At 46.5% G+C, this 14,901-nt stretch overlaps 1 protein-coding gene across 2 annotated transcripts in view; it reads left to right on the forward strand.

Annotated features, from left to right (window-relative positions):
- tmem51a (transmembrane protein 51a) overlaps positions 1-4,497 on the forward strand; it is a 36,507-nt gene extending 32,010 nt beyond the window's left edge. For both annotated transcript variants that reach the window (XM_041207324.1, XM_041207325.1), the window contains exon 3: positions 992-4,497. In XM_041207324.1, coding sequence (XP_041063258.1) covers positions 992-1,388 — 397 coding nt within the window. In that variant the 3' untranslated portion in view covers positions 1,389-4,497. The remainder of the gene's footprint in view (positions 1-991) is intronic.
- Positions 4,498-14,901: the final 10,404 nt, after the last annotated feature.

A 14,901-nucleotide genomic window follows, 5' to 3' on the forward strand; every position in this document is an offset into this window, starting at 1 on the left:
TAATTCAGTGATGTGGTCTTCAGATGAAACCCACACACTGGGAGCTGACTGGCAGGGAGTGTGGAGTGAAAACTGCTCTGGTTTTACTTCTGTCTTTTCACATTCAAACTGTCTTTGGGCTGAGCTAATCTTTAGTTGGTAGGGGTGCTGCAATTGGTTTATGCTGTGGAAGGCAGAAATCCAGGTTCCCGCTACTTGATCGCTCTCGTGAGCCCCTGCTAAGCTGTGTACAAATAATGGTCTCTTAGTGGAATAATCAGCCAAAGCACACTGTCCAGATTAACACACAAGTGGGTACTGGAGGAATATTATAATTGGGACTGTTCCTTCAAGAGAGGAAAAAAACTTGGAAGGAATGGATCAACATTGTGTTGTAGTGGGAACAGCAGCTGTGTTGCTCCAGTCATTGGCTGGTGTTCATATACGGAAATGAGTTGTGTAGACACAGCACCAGGTATATCTGATCTCCTGGTCTTGTGGCTTGAATGGACAGGGTGGGGATGTACAAGGTTTAAATCTAACGTTCCCTTCAATTTGCCTATATTGCAAATCGCAGGTAGTAACATACCTTGGGACTGTGCCTTAGGATATATCCAACAACTTGCGTTTTATATTTATATAGCGCCTTTAATGAAACATCCCAAGGTGTTTCTCAGGCATGTTATAAAACTAAGAATCTCATTTAATGAGATATTAGGTCAGATGACCAAAATCATGATCAAAGAGGCAGGTTTTAAGGAACGTCTTTTAAAGGAAGGAAGTGTAGGGAGGGTACCCCTGAGCTTGGGACCTAGGCAGCTGAAGATGCAGCCACCAATGGCAGAGCAATTAAAATCAGCATTTCCCAAATTCTTCACAAACCACATTTTTAAAAAAAAATCAGCACAAATAGGTCTGGGCTTGCATTGGCACGTAGCCACTTCCAGTAGTTTGGGCACGCTTGTTCAAGGTAATCACATCATATGATATTTATTTCTCCTTTTTTTTACAGTGGTGTAGACAACAGGGAGCGATTGGCTGTGCCGAGCTACGATGAGGTCATGCAGGGAGATGCCATCCAGCCAGCAGAAGGGCCTGGCGCCAGTCTGGGGGACCAAAACATGGCCTCCCTTCCATCCTACGAGTCGCTTGTCGATGTTGGCACGGCGCCATCTGCGGACACAGGAGCCAGCGCACAGCCGGGGAACGAGCAGCCACCCCCCCGCCCAGGCCGGCGATTCAGCTCCAAAAGGATTCGTCGGATTCTGTCCGACAAATCACATCTCAAAAATTTTAGACTCCATCTAAGCAACCTGAATAGCACTGTCGTTAACTTGGAGCCGCTTACCCCTCCCCCACAGTACGAGGACGGAGTGGAAAAAAGCTTTGAGAACCTAAAGCCATCCTGAGTTGGCGCCAATGTTAAAATTGCCAATTGAGGATCTTTAGTTATCGACTGTGTCTCTCGAGAATCTGATGGATCTGATCCACCTGCACGTTATGCAATATGTGAACACTTGCTCTATATACCGGATTCCACAGCTCCTGGAATTACTTCTGTAGTTTAAGGTTAACCCATTCCTGTCCATGAAAGTATGTCACTCCCACTCCACTGGTATGATGCAGATCCTAAAAGTCTGTAACTAATGGACGGATGAGTTACTCTAATTACTGCCCTGTGTACGTCCCAGTGCCTTCATGGACAGCAGCCCTGCCATTTGTGGAGCCTGGGTGTAAAGCAAATGGAGGAGGCAAAGGGGTCCAGTCTCTCCTTATAAGAACTTGAAGACACCCCAGAGTGGTCACTTTGCTGAGGTAGTGCAGAACCTCTAGCTCCACGAGAACTCCAGGAAGAGCTGGCGTCTTCAGTGGAGGGGGGACTGGAGTGGTGGGGGTGGGGTTTGTACTAATGGTGCTCATTGGCTGCGCTGCTTTCCAAGGCACTCCATGTCTCTCTATGTGAGATCAGGGACCTTAAGGTGATTCAGCTCCTGGTTTTGAATCCAATCAGAATCCAGTGAGGAGGGCAATTTCTATTTAAAAATTTCTACCTCTTTTTTTTTTTAAACGAATTGATCGATTTACACACAAAGGGATAATTTTGGTCCAAAGCTGGTCCACCTGGCAACTTGTTGAAACTGTTTCAGAAAGGGATCAGTGCACTTAATAAATAATCAATAAATAAAACCTTAAACGATGGGCAGCAACAATCTCTGCCCTGTAAGCCTGCATTTAACGGAACCCATTCCATACGTTGAACTGCATCACGTTCCTAACAATTCTAGAGAAAACTGGACTAACATTTACACTGAGCAGGACCACCGAACCACTTCATTCGGAATAATGAATGCCCCAAGGGTAGATGGGAGTCCTCTTTTAGTGAGAAATTTGAAGAGTGTGGTGTCTCCTCAGTCCTTCCCCAATCAGTAGCCTATTACCAAAGCCAGGTTGCCAGGCCCCTCTGTTCAAAACCTAAACTTTGTTGCGCAGTTCATTAAATGGATGTTTTCCCAAGAGGACGTCACCCCTTTGTACCATAACTAAACCAAGTTTGCAGTGTCATATGATGAAAGTTCAGTTAAATTTGCAAAAGACACCAATAAAATTGACATTTGGCACCAGTGGGAAGTTGGCAATAGCAGCCTGATTGTCCTGTCCATTATGCACCGTCTCACTTTCCTAACCACTGCCAGTGAAAGTCAAAACGGGGCAGTGTATAACAGAACAGTTTTACCACTGCCGATTGTTTAAAAATCTCATGTAGAGCCTGTTAATCTCGTGAATTTTATTAAACATTTCGTGTGATATTTATAAAAATGAAAACTGAGGGGGGAAAGGTAACAATCTGTAGGTTGCTTGTACAGTGCTAACAGGGGAAAGTTGCATGTTGACTGTGCCCCTCATTTTATAAGGTAATTTTCTCCCTTTCCCAACACTAATTATTTCCTGGTAGTTCACTTAGTGTGTGTGGGGAAAGGACTAGGCAAATGTGCTCAGTCCCACTGTTTTAAGAATATTTTTATTTCTGGCCTGTCCAATGTCTCCTGAAAATGGGAAATGACTTCACTGCCATTTTGATTTATTCGCTAGCAGTATTTGTGTGAACTGTCTTCTCTCCGTTCCTAGTAATTCCCATTCTATTGAATTGCAGAGAAGTCAGCCAACTCCACATCACTGCAGAACAGACCAATGCAGTTACTCTCCTCTTGGGCACAATGCGCTTGTGCTGCATATAGGGGCTATAAGTGCCCACTAAGCTTAACATTAGTATTGAACCACTTGGGGAAAATCCCATCTATCACCACATCTTGTCAGACTGCACTTGCCCTAGTGTTAGACTGCTCACAATGGTCTCCAGTTCAACTTTGGAACGATAGATTCCAGAATTGTGCTAGATTTTTAAGTTTCACAATTCCCATGGTTACTTTTTGCTCAAAGTTCATCTATTCCAGCAGTCTGGAATCTTACTCATTCACTCCTATCGCAGATAATAAAACCCACTGATTTAAAACTGAGCCAATAGAAGGCAGGTCCCTCACTTTTGATTCCCTGATTTGGTGATCTTTGAGAAACCTTATTTATAAATAATTTTTAATTTACCTTTTTGAATCACGGAATTAACTGGACTATGGCATAAGGATTTCAAAGTCATTTGCATTTTTTTATTTCCCCTCTAATGTCTTTCTGGGAATTGGTGGCCTATTTCAGGAATCTGATGTTTTGGAAGCGGGATGGAAATTGCAAGTGTTGGGCAGTGGGTTTTGGGTTGAAGTATCCTGGTGGGAAGTCTTGGAACAGGTTGGCTCTCGTCTCTTATTATTCCAGACTAGAAAAAGGGCAGGTTCCTATTCGGAGGTACAATCAGCTGGTAAATGGTGCCAGTCACTAGCTGGGACTTTGCCACCGCAGGTCTCTGAGGTCATTGCAGGGTGTCCGCTGCTATAAAGGTGGAGGAAGAAAAATTGTAAACTTTGTTTTTTGACGGAAATCTTAAAGACTCAAAATGCTTTTCCTTCAGAACATTCTCCTTCACTCCTAATGAAATCTAAATGTGGTTCGTTGGTGCACCTTTCAGCTGGATAAAATCAGTGTCTGCTTTGGTGACTGGAAACACTGCCCCATACCCACCTGGGCTCCCAAGTCTGAAGTTGTTGCACATGTTGCTGCGATGTAAACCTCTCCTGACTCTGTTCCGATTGCCCCCGTGGGGTGTTGATCCTTCTCCAGTCTGAACGGAAAACCCTTTGCTTCTCACCAGTATGCTATGTGAAATCCCAGCTTATGATTGCTATCCAAATGCGATCTGACCTCTTGCAGGCAGCATCCATAGGATTGTAAAGCCAGTGTCTGCTCGGTTATTGATGCAGGTGCCAATTTGACGTGGGTTTTTTTTTGTACCAAACTCCTAACCAAGCATGGGTGAAAGGAATGTTTGATTTTAAATAACTGCACTTGGGAGAAATGTTCAGTTTCTTTTAGTTCTTTATATTTATTCATTTAATAAAATGTTTGGAAAAATCTATTTGTAAGCATCCGTGATTCCAAACATTGACACAGACTGGCAGCATCGGCGGAGAAGAAAAGAGTTGACGTTTCGAGTCCTCATGACCCTTCAACAGAACTGACAGTTCTGTCGAAGGGTCATGAGGACTCGAAATGTCAACTCTTTTCTTCTCCACCGATGCTGCCAGACCTGCTGAGTTTTTCCAGGTAATTCTGTTTTTGTTTTGGTCTTCCAGCATCCGCAGTTTTTTTGTTGTTATTATTATTGACACAGACTTGCTCATTATTCAGTGTATTATTATTGCAGGTCTGTGTCTATTCTATAGGAAAGTCTATTTATTGAATGGCGAGAAGCTTGGCATTTATCGCTAAGGTTTAAGAGGACTGGGAACTGAGACTATACAACCAGGAGTCGCTCCTTGGGAGAACTGTGAGTCACAGTTATTGTGCAGGATGGAGTTGAGCTACTGTTCCAGACCATGAACACCCTCCTCCATCCCCACCCCCTTTCTGATCCCCCCTTTTTTCCCAATAATTTAAATAGATTTTTCTTTTCCCACCTATTTCCATTATTTTTAAATGTATTTCCATCCATTGTTTTATCTCTACCTATTTCGATCCCTTCCCTTCTTCACCCCACCCCCACTAGGGCTATCTGTAGCTTGCTTGTCCTGCTTTCTACCCTTAATTAGCACATTCCTTAGATAATATCACCACCTTCAACACCTCTTTGCCCTTTTGTCTATGACATCTTTTGGTTATCTCCACCTATCACTGGCCCTTTATCCAGCTCTACTTGTCCCACCCCGCCCTTAAACCAGCTTATATTTCACCTCTCTTCTATTTTTACTTAGTTCTGTTGAAGAGTCATACGGACTTGAAACGTTAACTGTGTTCCTCTCCGCAGATGCTGCCAGACCTGCTGGGTATTTCCAGGTATTTTTATTACTGTTTTTCTGTTCGTTTGTAAGTTGTAACATTGCAAGAAGCCAGTTTTCTGCTCGGAGTTCATGCTCGCACAGAAAGCACCAAACTGTCATGTATTAATAAAGCTAGCACACAGCAATGACTTTCAAAATAGATATCTGGCTGAGATTTGAAGCCGGATTCCGGAGACAAAAGGTGTGCAATCTGCAGGGTGATGTCATGTTCTCACTTTCGTTTTTCTGTCATATTCTCTGGCGCTGGAACTTGCCTATAGCTGGTACGCTGCCATCTAATGGCAAAAACCGGCTTCTGCAAAGGAGATGATTTTCCTCCTCAATCCGGTGATAAAAGCTGGAAATACACAGCATGTCTGCCAGCAAGGAGCTAAAAATGTTAACCTTCCTCCTCTTCACAATTGTCAAACTTTTAATGTGGTATATTTTTTATTTCACAGAATTCCATTGTTTGTATTTTTCTATATGTTGACTGTGTGCCTTGACATATGGCATAACCATGTAATCATTAACGGGCCTAATCTGCTCATTGCCACAATGCTCTGGGATCCTCCAGGTGTAAATTGCGTGTGTGGTGGAGGGGACATTTCCTGTCTATTTTTGAGAGCTTTATGTTCAACTGCAAAGCAGAACTTATGGTAAATTAATGCAGTATATTTAAAATTAATTTCCCTCTAATTTTCTCCTCCTCATGAAGGTGTCCAGTTCCAGCATGGATCTGCTTCCACAGGTGGCAGTAGCTCAGAGACTTTGCTAAGTGCCCACACATTTCATGTATGAGGCCAGATGGTGAGCATTGGTTAATTGACTGTATGGGCATCATAACCAAGCCCTCTCCAGAAACATATCTTCCAACTGGACAGATGTCAGGGGTGAGATTATTGGCTGTTTTCCTCTGTACCTTTCCAACCTAATCCCCAGGCCCAGGAACAATAAAGACACAATGAAAGATTCATAAACTAAGCACAGATGAGGCATCAATCCATTCAGTTCCTGCTCTATTTTATCTGTGCTCCATTTGTTTTGATAGCCAGTCCAAAGATACCAGTTCTCTGTATTTGTGATTTGAGGTGAGGATTATTCACATTTATATGAGCCTGAAGTGGCATAAGATCTGATGCACTAATTCTTGATGAGCTGATGTTCCAAAGTTTTTGAATGTCTTCTGGTGTCTCTTCTGAATTGCTTATTTATTTTGAGGTTGGCCATAACTGCTGGCAGACTGGCGAGGGAGCTGCTGACTGAGGAGCAGCTGGCTGCTGACAGACTGGCAAGGGAATAGTGGTGTCATCAGAGACCTGCCAACGTTGCTTGTGCCCAAAAACTACATGCCCTTCCCAGCAGGCACTTCTGGGTAGTAATAAGGAGCAAGAATCCTGGGTGACTGCTTGTGGGCTACACAGGAGGGAGCAATAAAGCCAGGCCTTGGTGAAATGCCGACATATCCTTTGCACACCATCCTGACCATTACAAACCACATCTACATCACATCAATATTGAAACATGCTTACCCGACTAAACCCATCTCGTTGAACATATGTATATACCATTTAATGATGAATATATCAGCTTGTGTGATTTGATGACTGGGTCCTTTGTCCTTAAGATGACTTTGATAAAAATGTCTAAAGTGAGTGGCGTCAAAAGTAAATCTGCGAATGCTGCAAATGAAACTGGAAATCTATGGCAGTAGGAAAAAAGGATCCTGGTTTCAATGGCTGAAAGTTCTCCACACCCAAAGTAACTGATGCTTGGAATAGATTCCTGAGTAAGGGACTGGAGCCAAACAGCTTAACCTTTAAAGGACGTTGGATTTTAAAAGGGATACTATGGGTTCTTCTGGATGAATGAATTAGGGGGTCTGAATGTCTGCTCTTCTTTGTATTTATCTTGACTTATCTTTAGAAATTGTACTGACAGCCATGATCTACCATCAACAAATATGATCCGTTAGTAGGGCAAAGCACCATTTGTGATTGAAACAGAAAATACTGAAGTTCTCAACAGATCTGGTGGCATTTGTGGAGAGAGAAATGTTTCAGGTTGACAACCTTTCATCAGAATTGGGAACAGTTCGAAATGTATTCAGTTTTATGCAGGTGAAAGTGGGGAGGGTGGGATAGAAGAACACAAGGGGAAGGTCTGTGATAGATGGAGGTGTTACCTCTCCTGTGCTGTCTCCTAGAACCACAATGGGGTTCTCCTTTCCCTTGGCTTTTGTGTTAAGTGGATCATCCTTTGCCATTTCTGACACCACCTGTGCGAAGCCACCACCAAACATTCAACTTCCCCCTCCCCTCCCCTTTCATTATTCCAAAGGGGCAGTGCCCTCCACAATACCCTGGCCCATTCCTCAAACACCCCTCCCCATCACACACCATCTTTCCATGCAAGTACAGGGGATGGACCATTTGCCCTTTTTATCCTTCTCCCTCCTGAGCTACTCTTCCAGGTGAAACAGTGACTACTTTCAATTTAGTGTACATTACTCGCTGCTCACGATCCACCTTCCTCTACATGGGGGAGACCAAATGCAGATTAGGTGACAGCTTTTTTGGGACAGCTCTGTTCAGCCCGCATATGGGGGGCATTGCTCCCACTTTGCAGGGGGCTGAGGACAAAGGTCATTGTTCTAATGAAGCACCACACAAGCTTGAAGAACGATACCTCACCTTTCGACTGCGCACTTTATAACCTTCTGGACTTGACATGAAGCTCAACAGTAACCAAACACACAATGACCCTTTTTGTTTCCTTTGCTGGTTTCTCTTTCCTTTTCTTACAGCAGCTATTAATGATCCTGCCATTCATACCACCTCTTGTCACGTCACATCTGTTGTATCATTTTATCTTTTTTCCCTCCCTTAGGCCTTGGCACCAGGAACACTTTTTTTTAAATCAGTTAATCTCTCTGCCCTATCACAGACCTTCCCCTTAGTAGTTCTTCCCACCTCCCACCACCCCCTTTCCCTTTCACTTGCTCAAAACCCTTTGCATCTCTAACTCATCCCAGTTCGGAAGAAAGGTTATTGACCTGAAGCATTAACTGTGTCTCCCCCCAACAGGTGCTGCCAGACCAGCTGAATATTTCCAGCACTTTTCATTTCAGATTTCCAGCTTCCACAGTGATTTACTTTTGTATCGTTGTGTGTTTGTTAAAGAGTGAGGCCACGTTCACTAAGCACTGGTTTATCCAATCATTTAATTGTCAGCAGTAACATGATTTCTTGGCATTCCCTAAACACTGGACAAACAGTGCAAGGAAAAGTGGAATATCTACTTTAAAGAACCATTTTTTTTGGAACTCAAAATCCTTTAATGGAGATCTGCAGGATTACTGCATTCGTCAAATCCCACCCATTCAGTGAAGTTGCAGGATTTGGGAGTTAGTGAGTTATTTCCTCAATTCTTCTGTTTTACTAACTACTGGAGCACCTGAGCCACAGAACAGACTGATGTGTTGGTGTTTGCTGAGTCAAGAGATCTCACTAATACTGACAGTGGCGAGATTCAGCCAGTCCAGATCCTACCTGGACACTACCTCATAACTGGTATCACTTTGTCCTGCTAGCTTGAGAGCTGAGACAGTGTGGATCAGAGAGTGAACTCTCATGTTTGTTGTTTAAATGTGTTCCCAATGATCACTGTCTGTACATAACACATCTGGACTGGACTCTGCCTCCTGATGCCCCTCAAGAGGAAAGTTTGGGGGATGTTGCAGGCACAGTGTCCTGAGATTACAGGAGAAGTTTGTGTTCTCTCCAATTGCTGCTGGAAGGGCTGAATCACAGAGCTATCCCGCAATTTCTTCCAATGAAATATTGTGAAGTCTGAAGCCATCATCTTTGAAACCCCCAGCTGCACCTCAGCTCCACTGTTGGGGGGGAACAATGCAGCGGGAGCTGAAAAATCGGTTTTCCGCCAGTCTGAAGTGACTTTGGGAACGTGCGCTCCTGCCCATCGTGGCAGCTCGCCATTCCCGCCAGAGGCTGGCGTGAAACACTTTTGCAGACAAAGGCCCAACCAGAATTGTCACACACCCCCCCCCCCCCACCTCCACACCGTGCAATTATCCGCACCACCAGCTGGGGTATCATGCCAGTTTGGACCAATGTGGCGTGGACATGTCGGAGCTTGCCTGGGGCAGCCTGCAGAGATCGGGAGGCTGAGGCCTCCTGCGACCATGGACCATGCAACAGTGGGTGGGTGGGCGCACCATCAAACATGTGGATCTTCTCGCTGCAGCAACTTCTAAGAGACGCATCTTCTAGCTGCAGGTGGACAGCTGCATGGGCTGCGATGGTCTGTGCTGGTGAGGGTTGGAAGAGCAGAGGAATGAAAAGGTAGGGCAGGTATGGAGGTCGTGGTGGGGTGGGGTTGGTGGGGGAAAGAAATACTGTGGGTGTCATGCAATCGTTCAGCTCGTATGGAGTGGAAGGGTGGGAAGTGCCATGATGGAGTGTGGGAGGGGGGTGTTGTGCAGGTGTGAACGGGCATGGTGGGGTGGAAGAGTGGAAAGGGGTTCAGTGGGAGAGCCCTGTGGTGTCAACTGGTGAGTCCTGGGGCCATGCTGAGGGAATTGATGATAGGGAGGGGTGGTGAGGGTTAAAGGGGCATTGGGAGCCAACAGGGTGGAGAGTTAAGGGTTTGGCCATGACAAGTGAAGGGCATAGAGGGTTGTTGGAGGGGATACGGAAGGGGAGGTGGATTCTGGGGGCAGACCTACTGCCATGAAGGTGAGTTCCTCGGGAAGACGGGATATGGACATTCACCTGCACGTGACAGAGGGTGATGGAGGCGGGTTGAAGGGTAACTGTGGGTAGGTCAAATGTTACATCGGGGGGGGGGGGGGTCATTGGTTATGGCGGGTAGGGTGCGGGTCACGGAGGAAGGGGTAAAGGTACTGGACTGAACATCAGAGATGTTCCCTGGCCGCTCGCAATGATGAACAGCCTCGTGGTCAAGATCTTCTGATGCTGCATGTGGGTTGGGTCTTCAGCTGGGTAGAACGGCAGGTCATCTCAACTGGACAACTGAAAGGGAACCACAGTACTGACAATGCTAGGGCGTAGGAATAGATGAGCATGTGCAGGGTAAAGACTCAGCTTGAGTGGGAGATTTCTTGCACATGACTCACAAGGGCCCTGGCAAATATCTTTGCCTCCATGCACATGCATGATTGCAGAGGACATAGGCACAGCCTGGGGTGTCCCTCTGAGAATGGTGAGGTGGGGGAGCACACACAAGCTTAAGGACTATGAATCACAAACAAACCACATCAGTCCTCATTAAAGTACAAATGTACTCTTTTTACAAAAGTGTCATAACATTAACAATCGTAGTGCACCCATGCAACCTCCTGTAAAATCAAAACTTCTTAATCTTGTATTCCTACCACTTCTTCTAGGTGCTCCCCCAGCATCTGCAGTAGGGGTGGAGGCAGTTTGCCCTGTTGTCTTGGAGGGCTTTGGCAGCCGTACTCTGAAGACCCGAGGCCTGGAAGGCCCCGGCTTAATTTGGTTGTCCTGCTGTGCGGCAGCTGCTTCCTCTCTGGTCACAGAGGACGAAGCTGAAGGGGTCACAGGCAAAGGGGATTCCGAAGGCCCAGACACCTTCAGAGAATCCTAAGTAGAGGTCCCAGGAGTCTCTTAAAGCCGGTCCTCCTCTCTTTTGGTGTCCGACTCCTTGAGGGAATGGGGCACCTGGAGGGAGGTCGCGATGCCCCATCCCCCTCTTGCTTTACCACAACGAGATCTCACCAAAGGCTACAGTGGTGGAGTGCAGGTCTTCCCCAGCATCTTGTTAGGGCTGATCCCAGAGGCTCGGCATCCGACCTGGATGTCGCAAATGCCTCTGCCACAGCACCCCTCCGAGTGCCAGTCAGTTCGACTGACCCTACTTCTTCCCCCTGTGGGCACGTGTCCATGCAGTAATCACCAGAATGTGAGACCCTGCATGAACTACATCTAGTACCCGCCGATATGTGTCTCTCTGCGCTGGTGAAGAGTGCAAGTGGCCGCTGGGACATCTCCCCCAATGTCCTCCACAGGCTGGAGGAACTGCTGGACGGGGCTACTTCCTCTTCTTCCCTCACCCTCTTTCTGCTGCCACCTATGAGTGAGAGATGCGAGAGCGACTGACTACATGAGCTGCCTCCAGCATGGAGAAACACATGACCCTTAGGTTGCTATGTGACCTCATTATGCATGGTTCCTTACTGGATGAAGGCTGCCCACCAACCTCTCCATCTGTGCAGGCTTGGTCCGGTTCTTCCCCTGCCAGCTGGGCTGCCCACTCCTCGAACTCTATGAGGTTCTTGAGGTCTGGCCGGCCCCCTCCCATCTTCTCTCTCACTCCTGTTGTGCCTCAAATTTTCCTGTGCGAAGAGAGATGGGGTTGAGAGCAATTGGGTTTCGTGTATCTTTCTCATGCTTCCAGTCTTACAAATAACCCACTGGATTGTGTGATAGATGCACTGCAGGTTGTCCACAAGAGTTCTGAGGCAGCATCCTCCAGAGCAGTGAGCCCATGTAGGTAGAAGGATGAGGCTGATAGGGGCATGTCATTAGTGGTGCTTGTTGTTGCCTTTCACATCTAACCCCCTCCCCACTCCTGCCCGCCCCCCAAACACCCAGTCAGCATCTGAGCTCTCTGTGAAAGTTTAGGGACCCACAGTGGCCTCTCCACAAGCACATTAGATGGACTGCAGTGGGGCTATGAGGCATCACCTTATCATGTTTTTTTATGCATAGGCCACATGGATGGTGCCCTTGCCACTGAGGCCCATGTCCCCTGTACCATTCAGTGAGATGGGTGTGAGCAGTTGAGGGTTCACTTACCCTAGTGGAGCGGATGAGGCCATTCATCCTTTCCCAGCATTGCAGAGCAACCCTCTGGTGGAGGCCTTAGGCACTGATCTCCCTGGAGACGTCCTCCCGTGCAGGGTTGATCTGATGGCCCGGCCTCCTCCTCCTACCCTCTGGGTACAGGATGCCCCCTCCTGGCCTCCGTTGCACTGAGCAGCACTTTGAGGAATGTGTCACTGAATCTGGGGGCTGGAGATCCCTGTTACTGGCCTGTGATGGTGGGTATGGAAGAAGTTGATGTCCAGGCGCCTTTTAAATATGGCGCCCGGATATGACAGTGGGACGTGCCTACCCTGCCTTGTCATACATGGGGGAACTCCCGACTGCATCATTAGGCCAGCACCTCGCGATTTGGTGCAAATTCCCACTGGCCTCCCGGACGGGAAACATTCCCAGTTCCTGCTACTGCCATGGGACTTAGGCCCAGAATGGAAAACTCTGCCCCGAGTGTGTACCAATTCCACTGTCCTCCCTGCCCACTGGCATGGACTGAGACAGAGCTCACACCCAAGCTCAGTGTCTTCTTGGACCCCAAACTGAGCTCCTGACGTGGTCTCCATTACAAAGACCTTGTGCTCCCACCTTTGTAACATCTTCCACCTCCTACCTCTAGCCCAGCCTCCCAGCTGCTGAAAGTCTCTGTGCTTTTGTCAGCCTGGACGACTATTCCAATGCTTTCCTGTCCGGTCCAAAACTCTGCTGCCCACATCCCATCTCACTAACCAGTGTTCTTTCCCGTCCGTTACCGCCTCAAAATAAAAATTCTCATCCTCCTATTTAAATCCCTTCATGGCCTTGTCTCATCCTATTTCTAATTTCCAGTCCCACAACATTCCTCCTCCCACTGAACATCCCACCTCTCTGACTCTGGCCTCCTGTGGCCCTTCTTGCCCTTTGGTCTACATTGGCAGCAATGTCTTCAGCTGTCTCAGCTTTTCCCTCTGCTGCTCCACCTCTCCCCTCCTTTCGGACTCTCCTTAAAGGCCATCTCTTTGTCCAAGCTTTTAATCACTCCTGCTAATACCTCCTTTTGGTTCAGTGATTCCACCTCTGTAAAGTGCATTGGGGTGCTCAGAGGAACTGCATACATGTAAGTTAAGAAAAAAATAGGAGGAAAAATTAATTTCTATTTTCAGGAGGAGCAAAGAAATTCAGGATACTAGATTTACGCTTCTGCATTTTCAGATAGCGGATTAATAAATTAGACACTAAATCGAGGCCAGCTGAGATCTTCAGTGGACTCTCAAGCTGCTGCTGTAAACCTGAGCACAAGAGGGTGACAGAGAGCAGATAAGATCCTGCTTTCCTCCAGGAAGCAACATAAGAGGGAAAGAATTAAGCTTTTCGGCCCCTCGAGCCTGCTTCACCATTCAATATGATCATGGCTGATCTGCCTCAACTCCATTTTCCCTCCCACTCCCCATATCCATTGATTGTCAGAACGGCCAAAAATCTGTCTATCTCAGCCTTAAACACATTCAATGATGAAGCATTTCATAAGCTTCTGGATTAGAGAATTTCAAATGTTCACAACACATTTAGTGGAGAAATTTCTCCTCGTCTCAGGTTTAAAGAGCCAGCCCTTTACCCCGAGACTGTATCCCCATGTTAAATTCCCCAGCCTGGGGGGGAACATCTTTTCAGTATCTGCCCCATCAAGCATCTCCCAGATCTTGTGATTTTCAGTTAGATCACCTCTCGTTGTCCTGAACTCCAAGAAATTTAGGAGGTCCTCCTTTAAATGTACTTTGGCAGATCTCCTCTGACCAGCCCTGTCATCTCCTCCTGCCTTGTAGGTGAGAAGGGAGAGGATACACCAGGCATGGTCCTGTAAACCCAGAGCTGAGTAAGTGTGACATCTTTATTCCCCACATCATCCTTGGAGCTGGAATCTAATTGATAATTTCCTGTCTGAGCAGTTTGGTTCTGTGGATCTGAATATACCAGCTTCATGTCAGGAATTATGCTCAACTCCACTAATTTATAGATAAAAGCAAAATACTGCCGATGCTGGAAATCTAGAACAAGAACAAAAACAAAAATACCTGGCAAAACTCAGCAGGTCTGACAGCATCTGCAGAGAGGGATACAATGTCTTAGTTCTGATGAAGGGTCAGACGGACTTGAAACGTTAGCTGAGTTTTTCCAGGTATTTTTGTTTTTGTCCCGCTATTTGTAATTTTGGTGGGGAGTGGGTGGTAACAGGATATTAAATGATGAGGGTAAAGAACGTGATGGACCCTGGAGGAGCTGGTGGATTGAAACGTTATCCTTACTCTGGCCCTTCTTAAGCTCCTCCATCCTTTTGTCACTTTACTTTCATTGTTTTTATCTCCCTTTTCACCTCCGCTTCTCTTCACTCTATTTAGTTCTCTCCCTTCTTTCTCCTCTCTCTAGTTTCCTATTCAATTCACTTCATCTCTCCCTCATTCTACCCCCTCCCCTTTTCAATCCTTTTGTACTTCACTCCTCACCAGTTCCCCTGCTAAATCCCTCCTTTCTCCTTCCCACTTTCTCCTTCCCACTTTCTCTTTCACACCCCCCGCACCTCTTCCTTTCTGCTTCTCACACCCTCTCCTTTCATACCCTCCCATTCTCCCTCTCGCTCTTTA

This window comes from Carcharodon carcharias, chromosome 15, assembly GCF_017639515.1.
Source record: "Carcharodon carcharias isolate sCarCar2 chromosome 15, sCarCar2.pri, whole genome shotgun sequence".
Lineage (NCBI taxonomy): Eukaryota > Metazoa > Chordata > Chondrichthyes > Lamniformes > Lamnidae > Carcharodon > Carcharodon carcharias.